This window comes from Arabidopsis lyrata (assembly GCF_000004255.2).
Source record: "Arabidopsis lyrata subsp. lyrata unplaced genomic scaffold ARALYscaffold_5, whole genome shotgun sequence".
Taxonomy (NCBI): domain Eukaryota; kingdom Viridiplantae; phylum Streptophyta; class Magnoliopsida; order Brassicales; family Brassicaceae; genus Arabidopsis; species Arabidopsis lyrata.
The window spans coordinates 18629818-18646940 of NW_003302551.1; the positions used below are offsets into that span (position 1 = coordinate 18629818).

General features: G+C 36.6%; 4 protein-coding genes and 1 long non-coding RNA gene across 7 annotated transcripts; 3 read left to right on the forward strand and 2 right to left on the reverse strand.

The window, feature by feature from the left end:
- The first annotated feature begins 438 nt into the window (after window positions 1-438).
- Window positions 439-2013, forward strand: LOC9312512 (G patch domain-containing protein 11). Its single transcript, XM_021024179.1, has 4 exons — window positions 439-641; window positions 792-1337; window positions 1505-1570; window positions 1676-2013. The coding sequence occupies exons 1-4, from the start codon at window positions 516-518 to the stop codon at window positions 1733-1735; spliced, it is 798 nt and encodes a 265-aa protein (XP_020879838.1). The 5' UTR covers window positions 439-515; the 3' UTR covers window positions 1736-2013.
- A 44-nt stretch (window positions 2014-2057) lies between these two features.
- LOC9312513 (squamosa promoter-binding-like protein 15) lies at window positions 2058-4715 on the reverse strand. The gene is made up of 3 exons (XM_002878132.2): window positions 3270-4715; window positions 2867-3009; window positions 2058-2792 (listed from the first exon to the last, which is right to left on the reverse strand). Exons 1-3 carry the CDS (start codon window positions 3581-3583, stop codon window positions 2206-2208), a joined length of 1044 nt encoding a protein of 347 aa, XP_002878178.1. The 5' UTR covers window positions 3584-4715; the 3' UTR covers window positions 2058-2205.
- Window positions 4716-4809: 94 nt separating this feature from the next.
- On the reverse strand, window positions 4810-6604 carry LOC9314247 (histone chaperone ASF1). 2 transcript variants are annotated; one of them, XM_021024180.1, is made up of 2 exons: window positions 6018-6604; window positions 4810-5435 (listed from the first exon to the last, which is right to left on the reverse strand). In XM_021024180.1, the coding sequence occupies exon 2, from the start codon at window positions 5381-5383 to the stop codon at window positions 4955-4957; it is 429 nt and encodes a 142-aa protein (XP_020879839.1). In that variant the 5' UTR covers window positions 5384-5435; window positions 6018-6604; the 3' UTR covers window positions 4810-4954. The 2 variants fall into 2 exon arrangements, with proteins under 2 accessions (XP_020879839.1, XP_020879840.1); XM_021024181.1 differs by having other exon boundaries at window positions 4818-5435; window positions 6454-6604.
- A 119-nt stretch (window positions 6605-6723) lies between these two features.
- LOC110228062 lies at window positions 6724-7930 on the forward strand. Its single transcript, XR_002331667.1, has 4 exons — window positions 6724-6985; window positions 7156-7249; window positions 7334-7420; window positions 7539-7930. It is a non-coding gene; the product is annotated as an uncharacterized LOC110228062 (long non-coding RNA).
- A 247-nt stretch (window positions 7931-8177) lies between these two features.
- LOC9314248 (RNA cytidine acetyltransferase 2) lies at window positions 8178-15096 on the forward strand. Of its 2 annotated transcripts, none has more exons than XM_021025881.1 (26): window positions 8178-8623; window positions 8738-8829; window positions 9095-9266; window positions 9355-9477; window positions 9573-9746; window positions 9829-9939; window positions 10028-10161; window positions 10265-10358; window positions 10569-10667; window positions 10759-10895; window positions 10981-11078; window positions 11574-11697; window positions 11820-11907; window positions 11974-12073; window positions 12144-12196; window positions 12456-12632; window positions 12716-12753; window positions 12903-12996; window positions 13091-13270; window positions 13367-13475; window positions 13561-13630; window positions 13720-13867; window positions 14107-14235; window positions 14344-14469; window positions 14560-14625; window positions 14725-15096. In XM_021025881.1, exons 1-26 carry the CDS (start codon window positions 8519-8521, stop codon window positions 14965-14967), a joined length of 3084 nt encoding a protein of 1027 aa, XP_020881540.1. In that variant the 5' UTR covers window positions 8178-8518; the 3' UTR covers window positions 14968-15096. The 2 variants fall into 2 exon arrangements, with proteins under 2 accessions (XP_020881540.1, XP_020881541.1); XM_021025882.1 differs by having other exon boundaries at window positions 10981-11071; window positions 11573-11697.
- The last annotated feature ends 2027 nt before the right edge of the window (window positions 15097-17123 follow it).

A 17123-nucleotide genomic window follows, 5' to 3' on the forward strand; every position in this document is an offset into this window, starting at 1 on the left:
CTCATATTTGCAGAAACTACAAAAATATTTTATTGTAGAAACAGGAGGACAGCACCTTTGATTGTTCATCGCTCCATCTCCCTCTTCCAAGTATCTCATTTCAGTAGGATCCATGATATTTTCTTCTACCGATAAAGCTTAATCCTTTTTATGTCAAACGTGATCTAACAAAGAAAATTGGCAACAACGACTTAGTGGAGAACACAGCCAAACATACATAAATGAAGAACCCAAATGATGGAAAATATGCAACATCATCGATCTTAAAAACATTAAGCATGGATTACAAGTAGAGAGAAACCGAGATTTGAAATAATGTAGGAGTAGGAGCAAAACTAAACTCCTACGTTTGAAAGCTCACCAGTAGTGAAGAGATTCAGAATATTTTACCTATGAACTCAGAAGAAGCGAGAAAGCCCAAATTAGGGTCCAGATAGTAGTATTATTGGGCCTAACTAAAGCCCATTAATGGTTATCTTTTCTTTCTCTCTGCGCTAACCCAAGCTCCGTCGGCAATGGCAGAATCGACGAGAAATCTGACTGGGCTTGGAGGAGAAGCAGCGAAAGAAGAAGATGATGACTACATGGGAGACCTTTCTCAGTTTATTCCTCAGGAACTTACCCAGACCTCCAAAAGAAAGGTATCTTCTGGACAAAAGTTTTCAACTTCTTCGATATTTATGTCCATTACTGTCAAGCTCCTGAGTCCATATTCGTCTAATTGATCACGAGATCTGCAAAATTTCGTTTATTTTCTGTGTTTAGATTGATCATCTTGAATGCTTTTGCAGGAATCTGAAAAGAAAACTGTAATCGTTGAACCATCACGGAAGAAGTTAAAGAATCTCAATTGGCACGAGAGACGAAGATTGGAGAAAGAGAGGAAACAGATAGAAGAGGATGAGCAGACATTGGCTCGTATTGTAGACACTCCTATTGGAGAGTCTAACGTAGGGTTTAAGCTATTGAAGCAAATGGGTTACAAGCCAGGTTCTGCTCTTGGTAAAGAAGGCTCTGGTAGAGCTGAGCCTGTGACTATGGATATTCGAAGATCGAGGGCCGGTGTGGGAAGAGAGGATCCACATAAAGAGAAGAAGAAAAAAGAGGAGATTGAGGCTGAGATTGAGAAGAGAAAGGTGGAGGAGATGTTGGAGGATTTTGGGTCTAGACAGAAGTCTCAATGGCGTAAGAAGAGATTTTTGATTAACTTTAGGAAGGCTAAGGCGGCTCTTGATCAACTTGAGAACGTTGAAGTTGTTCCGGAGAAGAAGAACGAGGAAGATGAAGATGGTAAGCCTGATGAAGAAGAGGAAGAAGAAGAGGAGATCACTGAAGAGGTATGTTCTCTTAGAAAACAAGAGTTGGGACTTTTGGTCTTTCTGGTGTCTTTCATCTTTATGAGTAATGAGACTGATTGAGTAGAGTTCAAGGCTATCAGTTATGAATTCGAGAGTCGGCATTGCATTATTCTTTAGGTTGACAATTTTAGTTTTATTGGTTGCAGGATTTGCAAGAAATATTAATGAAACTGAGAGATGAACATCGGTATTGCCCTTTCTGCGGGTTCCAGGTAACTGAATGCGTTCAAAACTTCTTTTATCGGTGTTTTTTCTCAACGGTAAATGTTTAGTTTGTGTAAGTATACTAACATGAAATTTCACGGTATGTGAATCAGTATGAAACGACTGAAGCCCTTCTATCCAATTGTCCTGGCGTAAATGAGGATGATCACTAGATAAGTCACAGTAGTATGGAAGCACACAAACACAATGTCTGCAGAAGCTTCAGGTTGAAAATTTCCTGATGTTGCTGAAGAGGAAGCAAGATACCGAAGAAAGACTGTGTTTGCGGGTGAGGTACACACTTTAGAAAATTTTAAGGACTTGCTAATTCCCATAGTACTCATGCTTTTGATAGATAGTAGGATGATTAAAGCATGTGGAACTCTGATTTGATAAAACAATATATTGATTATGATGTTGATGTTTCAATTTGATCTCAAATTCATGTAAACCTGCATTTCTGTTCGATGTCAAATTGTAAACTAATCAAAGAGATCGTCAATAAAACCAAAATTCTTAAAAAGATCAAAAGCCATTAAAATAACAGATAATTGCCTGGTTTTAAGTAGCATACATCAGATAATTGATAAGATCTTAGTAGCAACCTGCTGATGAAGATCATAAAAGGTGAAAGAGATTAGACTCAAAGAGACCAATTGAAATGTTGAGGAGAAGAGTCATAAGCTCTTGTGTTCTCGGGTTCCATGTATTGCCTCAGAACCTGCTGATGAAGAGACAGCTCAAATCCGCCCATTGTGGTGCCATTGCTTATCTGGAACTCAGCTGGCTCAGAGATTTGACTCACAGGAGACATATAATGTGAATTGCTCTTTCCGCCCGCCATGACGTCCCAAGTTTGGCTGAGGTATTGATGATGGGTTGAAATGGGCGGTGGCTGAGCCATTGTAACCCTATCAGAGAATGAGATCATTGAGTCGAAACCAGAAGATGGTCGCCACAAATTTGTTGGTGTCTGAAGTTGCTGCTGTTGAATTGGGTTTGAGTTTGACAGAAGAGAGAGAGCACAGCTTGAATCTGTGCTATTGTTGTTTGTGATCTCTGGACATGTAGTAAAGCTTGAGCTTCCATGTGATAAAACGTTCATAATTTGATGGCTTTCCCTTTCCGGGTTAATCTGCCACGGTCCAGACCGCCGCATCACTGATCTTGCGGTTGACCACGCCGTAGGATCTCCCAAAACGCTTTTAATCATTGCAGCATTGGGGTTTCCTGACACAAGAAATTCAGTAACTTAATTTTGATACACATTGAGCTGAAAAATGCTGTATAAAATGGGATCTAACCGTAAAGAGATGGAGCGATTCGAGTGTAACGAGAAGTGAAAAGAGCCGTTGTGGGTTGTGGCTTTCTTCGACGTTCGTTATGACAAGCGAGTCGTCTGCGACAACTTCTTTTCTCTAAGTCAAACTCAGAAAGCTGGTGAAACCTGATTTGATATAAAGAAAAGAAAGCTTCAACGAAAAGCAACATAAATAATGCATAAGACAAGAGACAAGACCACATAATAACTAGCTGTAAAGTTTTAACAAGACTCTTCAATTACGTTAAGAGCCAAAACCCCAAAAAGCTCAAAAGTGACATAAAACCTGAAAAAAAGCTTAAAGCAATGGTTCCCTTAGAACTATTCCAATAACCGGAAATGGCAAAATGAGTAAATAAAAGAAGAAGACAAAAAATGGGTGAAACCTGCTACATTGTTGGCAAAACCTTTGATGAAGACCAGAGACAATGACTTTAGATGATTTAGAGTGAATGCAACAAACTTTGTGTCTTGAGTAATAAGCTTTTACATTGCTTAGATCCATTCTACAACCTTCCACTTGGCACCTCGCCGTCATTGTCGACTTACGACCCGTATTGACCCGGTTCTTGCTTCCGGATCCGGATCCATCCTCGAAGTAGATCTTCTGACCAAACCTGAGTCCACCACTGAGTGAAGAAGACTCTGTGGAAGAAGAACCACCCGACTCTGCCTGACCCGAGCCCATTAACAACTCCATTATGGTTTGGTTTCCTCTTACTCAGACAGTGAAAGATATGCTTCTGCTCATCTCTCTTTTGAAATAGAAAGGACAGAGGAGAAGAGAGGAACGAAAATGTGGTTTTGCTTATTTTAGATGTTGCTATCTTTTATTAAAAGATCAGAGAGAAGAAAGAGAGAAAGAAAGAAAGAAAGAGAGAGAAGCTGACAAAAGAAGAGACACTCAAGAGTGATTGACACTAGTCCACGACAGCTACGTGTTTTAGCGTTTGCGTTTTGGGATGTTGGTGGGTGCGTTTTGGTGGTTTTTGTAATGAACAAATAAACACGAAAGGGATAAGGATATTTTCTTCTTTTCTTCTTTAACGTACAAAATGATATCCTTAAACGAGACCAGACCAGGGAACATAACTCCCATGTAAAATCTATAGCTAATATATTCTAATTATTATATACTAAATAGTCTAATGATGTTAAAATCACAAAACTATTGATCTTTATTGTAGTTTGTAAAAATATGAATACATCACAGACCTATAAATGGATGGCTATTTAACTAACTATTGTATATTATTTCTAATTAAAGAGAAACAACAACTTTATTGGTATTTTTTAAAATACTAAAATAGATAGAATTAAGGATTATGGGCAGAGAGACCAGAGTGTTGGAACTCAACTAAAGGATGTGACTCTTCAAAGGAACTAGAAGGTTATTGAACACTTTTTGAATTCAGTTCTATTATTTTTTTCCAAAAATACTTTAAAATGTTTCTTTTTCTTTTAGGAAGCAAATAGATTTGTTCTTCTTCTTCTCACCATATCCAATGCAATATCTTTCTTGATAATTGAAAAAATATTTATGCAAAAAGAGAGTATGGGAAGTTCGATTTTCACGGTCATGTATCCATCAGAAATTGTGTACTTGAATTTTTCATAGGGTTGTGTGTATCAGTTTGATATTATTCCTTTTACTTTTTGCTTTATCTTAGTATCTAATAAGTTCCTTTGTTTGGATTTCCAAAATTCTACAAAAATACAACCTGAAAAAAGCCTAAAGCCCCCACTAATCTGGCTTGACTAGCTTCACAAATCTTCTTGATATTTCTTCCTACTATGAACCTTTTTCTTTTTCGCTTTTCACAACTTATGACTGTTGCATTTTTTCATAGGCCGTTTTTAGGCTCCACTTTGTTCAAAAGAGAGAATGAGTTTCAGAACGCCATGAAAACTAAGAGAGAAGAGCAATATCCGAAAAATAGAAATTCTGATTCCATGTAATGAAACTAAAACGCACCCGCATCAAACTCGGGTTTCTAACAGCAAAAGTATCCAACAACACAAAAAAAAAACACCAAAAAGGCGGTTTCAGAAGCGTTTTAAGAACCTCTCTTCAAACCCCATTACATTCAACAACAGCTTCAGCAGCTCGTCTTGGTTTGTTCTTCCTTCTGCTCCCATTCTGCCTAAACCCAATAGACGATGATGATTTCATCGAATCTTCTGTGCTTGATTTTGATCCTACCCCATTCTCTTCTTCAGTTAGGTTGCTCTCTTTAGACTCTACTGGTTTCTTCCTCTTCCTCCCATTCGCTGTCACATCTTCTTTACTTGTTACAGAACCATTTGTATCATCATCCTTGTCTTCTTCCTCTTCTGTCTTCTTCACTAGCTCTACTTCTTCTTCTTCGATTTCATCTTTCACCGGCTTCTGTGGCCTCCCTCTTCTCCTAAACGCTGGAATCTTTTCTTCTTCACCGCTCCCTCGATCTTCTCTAGCAGTAGCATTCTGCCTCTTGCCTTTTCCTCTACCTCTTCTCATAACTCTATTCAACTCCAGCAAACCAAAAGCCTCAAGCAACTACACAAGAAACCTGCAAGTTGAAAAGGATGCTTTTTGATTACCAGCAGTAACTCATCGAGATAAAGATACCTCACAACAACAGAATGAAGGAGGAGAACTAAACTCAAACAATGAAGAAATCTGTTGAAGAATGCTAAAGTTAGGAGACTAAAAATTTGAAAGCGATGTCATTTTTTCGGTATGCACAAAATTGGGGATCATTCCACAGGAAGACACTCCATTTCGGATCAACACAAGCGCAATCATAAAATAAACACGAGAGCAAGATTCCATTTTTTTCATGCATTAGAAGTAGTGCATTGAGCAGCTTATTTGACAAGATCCAAATACAATTTGTTTCCAAAAAGGTCTGAAAAAAGGAAACATATAAGCAACACTTGAGTCACACTAGACATTAAACAACTTGATCTCTTCAAAACCTATCCTTTAAAGCTCAATAGAAACCACGAACTAAGCTACAAGCAAGCTCAACCAATGATCTTCCACGAAAACTAATTGCATGAACAGTCTAAACAGGAAAACAAGCCCTAGGTTCCTTGCAATCTCTTCAAAAACAGGATTTTATCACCAACGAAAAAACAGAGAGACTGACCTGTGAACCCATTGGTCAGACTGAGGAGACAAAACCCCCAAAAAACCTATAAAGGGTTTCTCTTTTTACAAATTTTATGTTTGGGTTTTGAATCGATCTAACTCACAAGTTTCTACAACAAAGGTTAGTAGAAGAGGAAAAGCCAGATCAGAGAGATTCTAAAAGAAAACTGATAAAACCAAAACAGAGGAAATCGAATCGAATAAAAATCCAAAGGATAAGACTCAAGTAAAAAGGAAGAGATCTAAGAGAAGAACAAGGAGGAAGGAAGAGAAAGAGCAACAACTTAGTACTAGTGTTGGTTGAAATTGTCGTTGAAAAGATTAAAGTTGATTGCTTTCAAAAGGCTTCTCTTTTTTTCTTAGCTTCTGTCTGTGAGTGAAACTATATACTTATAAAAAAAAAAAAACGTAAGAATGACGCTTTTTCTTCTCACCATCACTGACTGACTCAAATGGATCTTAAAGCCCGTTGAAGATGGATACGGATTTCACCCACGCGCCCCCATTTTGGCGCGTGCTTTCACATTCTACTCGTTTTCGAACTTACTCTCTCACTCGTTGGGTTGGATAAGAGACAGCTAATAGCCGCGTTTCATCCAAAGATTTCAAACACTTCCACGGGCTTTTCCTTTTCCTTTAATTTCTGGGCTTTGGCCCATTAGACTTCACTTTATTTTGTATATATTGCATGGACTCTAGGCACATTGAGAAACCCCTATTTCTTCTTTTGTAGAAGAAGCTTGGAATCTTACCCTACTCTGTTGTTTTAGATTAAGAATCCAAGTTTACGTGTATTGCTGCGATTATTTTCTTTGATCGATTAAGGGCTAAAGTTTTTGAAATTCGATTGTTTGTGATATTGGAAGAGGAGGAGAATATACAATGATCCTGACCTGGCTAACCCGAAGATATAGACGATATAGAGGGCTTTATTATGTCCGTAAAGCAATAGACGCAGTAAACAAGGTATCATCATCCATCCGTTTTTATATATGTCTTCAATTTCACAAAAAATCATGTTTGGAATCTCTCTCAAGAGATTTAATTTATTTACAATCTACCGTACGTTCTTTAAAAATTGTTATTGTATTCAAACCAATACTCATCTTGAGCTTACATTATTTGTTGGTCTCAAGAATATATTGAGAACTTGGAACGAGATAGGCAAGCTTACCTGGAGCAGGCTGACATAGAAAGCTAAAAAATATGTCCGAGAAAACGACATAGAAGGTACTACGACCAAAACCTTCTCTTGTTTTTTTTTTTTTTTTTCCGATGGTTCTATTTAATTACAACAAGTGCTTTGTCGTGCAGCTACCAGACACCATTCGAGGGTCAAGTTGCTACTCCAGCATTCTGTTCAACAATTCCAGGAATTACTGATGCGTTCACACAAAAAAGGTGAGATTTTCTTCTTGTTTTATATGTCATTTTATTATTTATTAGTCTAGATTTCCTATATATCGTCTGCGACAATTGGATTTATTGACAGCTTCTTATTCTTTATCTTTTAAAACAGCTGGGTCCTCTAAAAAGGATGCGATTGCAATTGTTGTGGGAGGACGACGATCTCACCACTCACAATCCAAAGCATGTGTTTACAATGTCTTTGGCTTTTTGTTTGTTCCTTTTTTTTTTTTTATCACTTATTTTGTCTTTTTCTAGCTCCTAATATTACACTACCGTTATGAATGTGCTAGAAAAGCGGTCGTCTAGAGGTTCCAAAGGGTCTAACTAAGTTTTACTTTGGTTTATCTCTCTAGTCTCTCTCTATCTATATACTAATAATATTCTATATGTCTGTTATATATATTGAGATTTGGTCTGGGACTGGGAGATGAGCTCCATCGTCAAAATCATCACATTTTTGTAATTCCACTTCATCAGCTATATAAAGTGAAGTTTCAATCTCTTCGAACTTGTTTTCAAAACATTCAACAAAGGATTTTGTCACAAAAAGAGAGAGAGACATAGACTCATATGTGAACCTTGTCCTTGGCAAATTAACCGAAATCATCGCGTTTTGATCAAAAGAGATTTCAAACATATATAGTTCTTCCCGGGCTTCTTCTTTTCCTGAACTCTTTGGGCTTACGAGTTATGCCCATTATAATATATATATATATATATATATATTTTTTTTGGTATTATAACCCCTTTATTGAACGCGATTCTATATGATTAAACCATTTCGGTCTAGTGCTCGGTTATGATTCTTTGAGTAAGAAGGACAAAAAGGTCAAAGCAGATAAATCATAATTTCTCCTTCGGTCCTAAACCCTACTCAACAATTTAGAAAACCCTAAAAGCTCCGTTCTGGTCCTTCTTCCCTAGTTTTCTTGTTGTTCATAAAATTCAGTTTTAAACGAAAATTGATTTCAGCAGTTGCGATTTTTAATCAACATTCGAAAGCAGAACCCAGATTTTGTTATTGAATTGGGTTTTTGAGTGTGTTAAGAAGATTAAGGAGGAGGAAGAAGAAGAGCTAGTTTTGCAAGAATGAGGAAGAAGGTTGATGAACGTATCCGGACTCTGATTGAAAACGGTGTCAAATTGAGACACCGTTCCATGTTTGTAATCATTGGTGACAAATCTCGTGACCAGGTTTGCTGTTTCTCTACTCGAAAGTTTTCTACTTGGACACTTATCTCCCTGAGAGAATGTGTTGTTGGATACTAAATCTACAACTTTTTTTTTTGTGTATTTCTTCTCTAACAGATAGTGAACCTCCATCATATGTTGTCTAAGGCAGTTATTAAGTGTAATCCCAGTGTCTTGTGGTGCTACAAGGACAAACTTGACATTAGCAGGTTCTGTTCTTTATCCCAAACTCTCAAGGCTTTAGATGATTCTTTTTTTTTAGCTCAAATCTAGTTAACCTTTATATGGGAAATTTGTTTTTAGCCTCCCTCTGGAGAGTTGTGAGGACATTTAGTATTGAGTTGAGCACAACAAATGTAGAATGGAATGCGAATTTGATGGTCCTTAGTCATTAAAGTTGATAACTTTGTATTGTTATTATATCAATAGTAGAATTTTCCAGTGAGAGCTTTGCATTCATCTTTTTGTTTGCAGTCATAAGCAAAAACGTTCGAAGCAGTTGAAGAGATTGAGGGAGAGAGGACAGTTGGATCCAGAGAAACTTGACGCTTTCTCGCGTTTGCTTGATGTCGGAAGAGTCACTCATTGCTTGTACAAAGATTCTGAACGAATTCTTGGAAATACTTTTGGCATGTGCATCTTACAGGTACTTTTTCTTCTTCTTAATATTCATTTAAGATGACTGTCACATGTCCCTGTGAGTAATAGTTACTACTTCTTCTTGATAAATTCAGGATTTTGAAGCTTTAACTCCAAATCTACTAGCAAGGACAATAGAGACTGTGGAAGGTGGTGGTTTGGTTGTATTAATATTACGATCTCTTACATCACTTACTAGTCTATGCACTATGGTTATGGTATGAACCACGGTTCCATACTTTAATTCCTTATTTTTGAGAAAGTGAGAGAAAAGCATTATTTAAGTGTGCTGTTTCATGATTTTTCTTATTAGGATGTCCATGACAGATTCCGAACTGAATCACATTCTGAGGCTGCTGGCCGTTTCAATGAGCGTTTTCTGCTATCACTTGCATCGTGCAAAGCATGTGTTGTCATGGATGATGAGTTGAATATATTGCCGCTTTCCTCGCATATCAGATCTATCACTCAAGTTCCAACAGAAAAGGTAATTCTTATAGCAAATTGAGAGAATGTTTTCCAAATTCCCGATAGAATTGATAACTTTACAATGTTGTGTGCTACTAAAGGATTCCGAGGGGCTCTCTGAGGCAGAGCGGGATCTGAAGAGTTTGAAAGAAGAACTAAGTGATGATTTTCCTGTTGGTCCGTTAATCAAGAAATGCTGTACATTGGATCAGGTTCAAAGCTATAAATTTTATGTCTTCCTAATGTTCTTTCTTGTTGCATGGCTGATACTAATGGAAATTCTGCATTTTCATTTTGTAGGGTAAAGCTGTAGTCACATTTTTTGATGCAATTTTGGATAAGGCTCTCCGCAGCATAGTTGCTTTGATTGCAAGTCGAGGGCGTGGAAAATCTGCTGCACTTGGTTTAGCTGTTTCCGGGGCTGTTGCTGCTGGGTAGATTTCTTGAATTAGTTTAACTATATGTTCCTCTACTCATCAGTATTGATTTTTCTGGATGTTTGTGAAAATTATTGATGCCTGATGTACTTGCTCTTAGGTACTCAAATATTTACATAACTGCACCAAGCCCGGATAACTTGAAGACATTCTTTGAGTTTGTTTGCAAAGGCTTTGATGCACTTGAATATAAGGTAATGCAAAGTTCTTTTCATACAGATTATTTTTATATGGTATTTGTTCTATTTCATTGAAAAGAGCCTGCAAGGTTAGAGACATATGCATAGTTATTGAGATAATTATTGAATAGACCTACACTAGCTCGAGGATAGAAGAAATCATTATTCTATTTTGCGATGTGGTCATATATGGTTCTAAAATACCTTCCACTATTATTTTTATAGGAGCATCTTGATTATGATGTTGTGAAAAGTGCGAATCCTGACTTCAAAAAAGCTATTGTACGGATAAATATCTTCAAGCAGCATAGACAAACTATCCAGGTTTGTTAATCCCTTAATTAATTCATGATCTTCAAGCTGTGATTTGAGTCCATCTCTGACGTTTTCCATGCTCCTGATATTTTTTATGCAGTATATACAACCACACGAGCATGAGAAGCTCTCACAAGTAGAGCTGTTGGTTATTGATGAAGCGGCAGCTATTCCTTTGCCAGTTGTGAAGTCTTTGCTTGGTCCTTATCTAGTTTTCCTATCGTCAACTGTCAGTGGGTATGTGAAACAGGATCTTATCTAGTTTTAATTCAGGGATAATCATGCTACTGAATTTTACCCCTTTTCAATTTTATTTTTAAAGCTATGAAGGCACTGGGAGATCTTTGTCCCTGAAACTCCTCCAACAATTAGATGAGCAAAGCCGGGCTCCTGCTACTGGTCTTGAAGGCTCTCTTTCTGGTATGTAACTGCTGCACCTTGCTTTCATTCTTGGCTATGAAAATTATTAGGGACATTTTTTAGAGACCGCTCTATCATCCATAAGAGGATAGACTCATTTTTCTTAGAATCATCGCTCAGATACCCCTATTTATTGTTTAGGAAGGTCAAGTATAGTGCTTCCAGCCTTTGGTTTAAATGTTCCATTTCATGTGTTCAGCTGTTATATCAATCATATGATTTAGGTAGCATAGTCATTTGGAGGCTAGTTATCGTAGTTTTGAGGAATATATGTGAATGTTGTTTTTGAAGAATATGAGCTTCGTTTTCATTTTTTCCCTTAAAGAGGCTTACAAAGATTAATCTAAATTCCAAGCAACGTATCTCGCTTTACTAGTGTATCTGATGAATTCTTCATATGTAGCAACGCTAATTATATTTGCAGGACCTGCATTTTGTGGCAGTTCTATTTGATGTGATTCATTCCCCTGACTCTCTCAATTTTCTTTCTGACAGGTTGTCTTTTCAAGAAGATAGAACTTAATGAGTCTATTAGATACGGTTCTGGAGATCCAATAGAATCCTGGCTTAATGGCCTACTTTGCCTTGATGTTGCTACTTGTCTGCCTAATCCTGCGTGGTATGAATTTTGAACTATATTTTTATAGTGTCTACTATCCTTTCTAGTGTTACTGATCGTCTAGAAATGGTTTTTTTTTTTTTTATAAATTTATTTGTCTTTTCTTTCTTCTTTTTGTGTAGCCATCCTTCGCCAAGTCAGTGTGATCTCTATTATGTCAACCGAGACACACTCTTTTCTTATCACAAAGATAGTGAATTGTTTCTACAGGTAAATGTGTTTGATTGGGATCCGTTTATTATTTTGACAATAGACTGATATAAGTGCATCCTACAGAGAATGATGGCGCTATGTGTCTCGTCTCACTACAAGAATTCTCCTAATGATCTTCAACTGCTGGCTGATGCTCCTGCTCATCATTTGTTTGTGTTACTTGGTATGCAACTTTTACTTTCCCCTCACCTAATTTAATTTTCAGAGCTATTCCTAACTGCTTTTAAACACAGGTCCTGTTGATGAGTCCCAAAACAAGATTCCTGATATACTCTGTGTTATCCAGGTATATATTTTTGCTGTGTGAAATTGATCACAAACTTGTTTGATCTGTTGAAAACAGTTATAGTTTGATTTTAGGTTCACATTGACCTTGAACAGTGATTCATCAGTCTTCATGAAAATGGACTTACAAAGATTAAAGTATTAGCTCTCAATCTGTTGTAACTGCTTGTTTCCACATTTTGTGGAAAATCATAGTTTCTTTAGCTTGTGTCCTTATTTAGGTGTGTGATTTTAAGCATCATTGTAACTGTTATATTCAGGTCTGTCTTGAAGGAAAGATATCTGAGAACTCAGCCCTTCAAAGTTTAAGGGATGGCCATTCACCATATGGAGACCAAATTCCATGGAAATTCTGTGAACAATTCCGGGACACTGAATTTCCAGGTTTCTCTGGTGCTCGGATAGTTCGCATAGCAGTCCACCCTAACGCCATGAAGGTAATATTTTGCTCTGCTCATATTTTAATAGTCCAATTAGGTTTTGTGTTCGATTAACAAGCTTCTGATTACCCTCTTTGTAGATGGGATATGGTTCTGCTGCAGTTGAACTCTTGACCAGGTAAATTCATGGAATGTGCATACAAGTTTGTAATCATGTTATCTCATAAGTTACTTATATCAATGTTATATTTTGTGCTTGAAAATTTGGACTTTGTACTCTTAATTAGGTGTGGTCATACTCTTACTAATACTGATTGACATTTGCAGATATTTTGAGGGTCAGATAGCTCCAATCTCAGAAGCTGATGATAAAGTTGATGTGGAGCATGCACCCATTAAAGTCACTGAGGCAGCTGAGAAGGTTTCTGGTTTTTCCTATATATCTATGTGGACTTTGGTTTTCACTAGCATAGTTATTTCTCTGTTTCCGTTCTTAGCTGAATTCATTTTGACAGGTCTCCATGCTCGAGGAGCAAGTAAAGCCTCGCACAAATCTTCCACCTCTATTGGTTCCACTCCATGATCGACGACCTGAGAAGCTCCACTACATTGGTGTTTCCTTTGGGCTTACTTTGGACCTCTTCCGATTTTGGAGGAAACATAATTTTGCGCCATTCTACGTTAGCCAAATCCCAGTTGAGAATATTTCTATCCTTTTTCCTTAATCGCTTATACAAATTTCAATTTTAATAGTTGTTTGTAACACTGATTATTCCCTGTGTTTCGATCAGAGTGCTGTGACTGGTGAGCACACATGTATGCTTTTAAAACCCTTTAAAAATGATGAACTAGAAGTCAACGAGTCCGATGAGCTGGGCTTCTTTACTCCCTTCTATAAAGGTTTGTTGATTCTTTGATCAAGAACTGAACTTTCACCATCTTCCAAGTATATCTTTGTTTGATGGTTTAACATGCTTTTATACAGATTTCAAGATAAGGTTCTCTAAGCTGTTGAGTGACAAATTCAAGAAGATGGACTATAAACTTGCAATGAGGTAAGCACTAACAATTTTCTGTCTTTACTTTTCGATAATATCAATTTCATATAATTATTTATTTTTTTGTCATATTATTCTTTGTCCAGTGTCTTAAACCCCAAGATCAACTTCCCCGAGGTTGATTCTTCAGGGAGTTCATCAGGTGGATTTTTGAAGACACTCGACGGCATATTATCTCCATATGATATGGAGAGGCTCAGAGCATATACTAAAAATCTGACTGACTTCAATCTGGTTAGATTTCTTTTTTTTTTTGAGAATGGTTTTCTTTTGAAAATGTCTGTGAACTAAGTTGACATTTTAGTAATTATCTCTTGGAACCAACTCTATACCAACACACATTGGACGTTGAAATGGTGCAGAATTAAAAACAAATGTCTTTTGTGTAAACTTGTTAAATAGATTAGATCAGTACTAACTGCTTTCAGTTCTCCTTCAGTTTGTAACCTGTTTCATTGTCTTATCGTTGAAAGGTTTATGACATTTGCAAAACACTGGCACATCAGTATTTTGAAGAGAAGCTCCCCGTATCACTGTCATATGTTCAGGCATCTATATTGCTATGCTTGGGGTTGCAGGAGACGGATATCTCTAGCATCGAGGTAACATGTTTTACTCTAATTTTGGAGATTTCAGCCAGCTGCTTCATTATGTTTCAGCACATCCTGTTTAATAAACTTGCAAACACATTTGAATGTTCGACTTTGCAGAGACAAATGCAGTTGGAGAGGGGACAAATACATTCTCTTATCCTGAAGGTCGCAAGGGAGTTGTACAAATATCTCAATGGAGTTGCAGGAAAGGAGATCGAATCAGCCCTCCCTCGTTTGAAAGAGGTAACTCCATGTTATTGAAATTTGAATAGTGTCATCTGTTTTGTCTTCTAGAGTTATATTTGTAAAAGGCTAATTTACGGTTGGTTGCAGAGAGAGCTTGAACCTCACAATCTATCGGTCGACGATGATATCAGGGAAGGAGCAAAACAAGTCGAGGTGATTCTCCTACCTCCCTGTGCCGGGTAAAAATATTATATTTGTGTTATACTTCAGTTATAACATCGAACGAACTTGTACATCTTTCGTCTTTTTTAGGAACAAATAATGAAGGAGAAGATTGGAGGATTAATGGATTCTGAGCTTCAACAATATGTAATTGGGGACAAAGAATCAGAGGCTCTGCAACACTCAAAAATCTCTTCAAGTGGTATTATCAGTGTTAAGTCCACCAAATCGGAGAATGAGAACGGGTTTGACAAATCCACCCAAAAGAGAAGCAGTGGTAAGCGTTCCTCTTCTTCCTCTAAATCCAAATCTTCCAAGAAGAGAAGAGCCTGAAGGAGTAATTTTAACAATGATCAAATCAATTTTGAGCATGAGCTATGAAATTTTTGTTGAACTGACAAATTATGTTTGTTGTACGGTGAGGCTGAAAAATTGAATGGAAATCATAAATGTTTAATTTGAGACTACGTCTTCAAAAAAGAGAGATCAGCGTAAGAGATGCGTCATTTAAAACTGGTCCAAATCACAAAAATATATATATAAATGTATACATGTAATGATCGAGTCAGAGAAGGTGATGAGCATGTGCATATGATTGAATTTTGCAAGTGATATGATGTAATGAAAGATGTTCAAATGATTATCATCGATCACTTTTTTTTTTTTTTTTTTTGTTTCATCTATGACTTAACAAACTGTTTTATCAATTTGCTTCTCTTTGTTATCAAAAAAAAAAAAAAGCTATAAACTATTTCACTTATATATATATATATATATATATATATATATATATATATATAACTTTGAGTGCATGACGGTATTACGTACTACCCATATATATAATGGTCGCAATTTGAGATTCATATTACAAAATTTTATATTTGTATTATTGAAGTCAATCCTCACTTCAAAATTAGATTTCTAAATATCGATAGACTTTGTCAAATGATCTAGCAATCATAAACCCTAGTGGCATTAACATTCACAAAATACTTAAAAGTCCGGATATCGATGATGTTTTATCGCAAACTCTAGTAGACCATTATGACGATCACTATTGTTTAGATCCATTTGAGTTGCCTTAATTGATCCCACGTTAAATTGATTACTCGTTCCCATAATTGGAATGTTAAATTCTTGTTCAATAAAATCCTTTTTTTTTTTTTTTTTTTAGTTTTTATTTGTTTTACGGTCGATCACTTTGTTAAAGAAATGGTTGAAAGTTGAAAAAAACATGATATTTTAAGTTCTGTGATGATTTGTTTTTTATCTTGACGTATTCAAAAAGTTTGTGGTGAGTTATAAAATGAAGATTGGGTTATGACTAGAAAAAATTGGTAAAGCTTTTTATTTCTTGATCAAAGATTTATGAAATTCATTTCTTAGTTGATTTTGTTGAGAAGGCAAGGGCAGAGACTTAATAACAACACCGCAATGCAGCAAAACACCATGGTCTTGAAAAGGACTATATTTTAGTTGGTGAACATGTGCTGCATGAAGCCATGAACCGTACGTGCACAAGAACAATTTGAGGCTGAGATTGACACCGTTGATAAGAACTTGGCTGAACATAGAGACGGCTTAGACGGTGTGACCACGAGGATGGTTGACGCTGCGAAGAAGGCGGAGAAAAAAGTTGAAGAAAATCATATAGGTGCAGCAAGACATCACTTGAGGCTGAAAGTGATCCACGAGAAAGACGCTGATGACACCATAGACGAAATCCTCAGGCTTGGAAGGAAAAGAGTTTTACTCAGGGCTGCTGTTAGAGGCCGAAAACTTCTCAAAACATCCGACGTGGCTGGTTTTTAGAGACAACGTCAGGTGTAGTTCTAGTTTTTGTTTGTTTATGTACAAACTTCAAGTCATTTACTGACCAATTATGTTTTCAAATCATTTACTTAAACTCTTCTCTTAACTTTTAACTCTTATTATAACACAAACTTTAATTTCATAATTAGTTCATTACAAAATGCCATCTAAATCTAATATAGAGTCATGGATATAAACACTAAATTGTACATCATACGTGTGCTTAAATAGAGATGTGAAACCATTATGAAGAAGCGAAAGCCCAACTGAAATAATAGAAATGAAAGAAAGCCCCTAACGTAAAATCCAAGAAAGCAACAAAGATAGATTGAACAAATTAAGGTCCACTATGTGTTCAAGTGATGACAGTTTCCGAAACCGGATTGGACCGGCCGGTTGAACCAGTTTTACTCTAATTTTGAAAATTGCAACCGCTGCTTCATTATGTTTCAGCACATCCTATTTAATAAACTTACAACCAGATATGTTAAGTTAAATTGCTCGAAATCTACATGTTAAGTTGTATCATGTATGTGTATATGTATGATGACTTAGATCGAGTCAGAGAAGGTGGATACAATTGATGATGATGAGCATGTGCAAATGATTGAATTTTGCAAGTGATATGATGTAATGAAAGATGTTCAAATGATTATTTGACACTTTTATTTAATTTC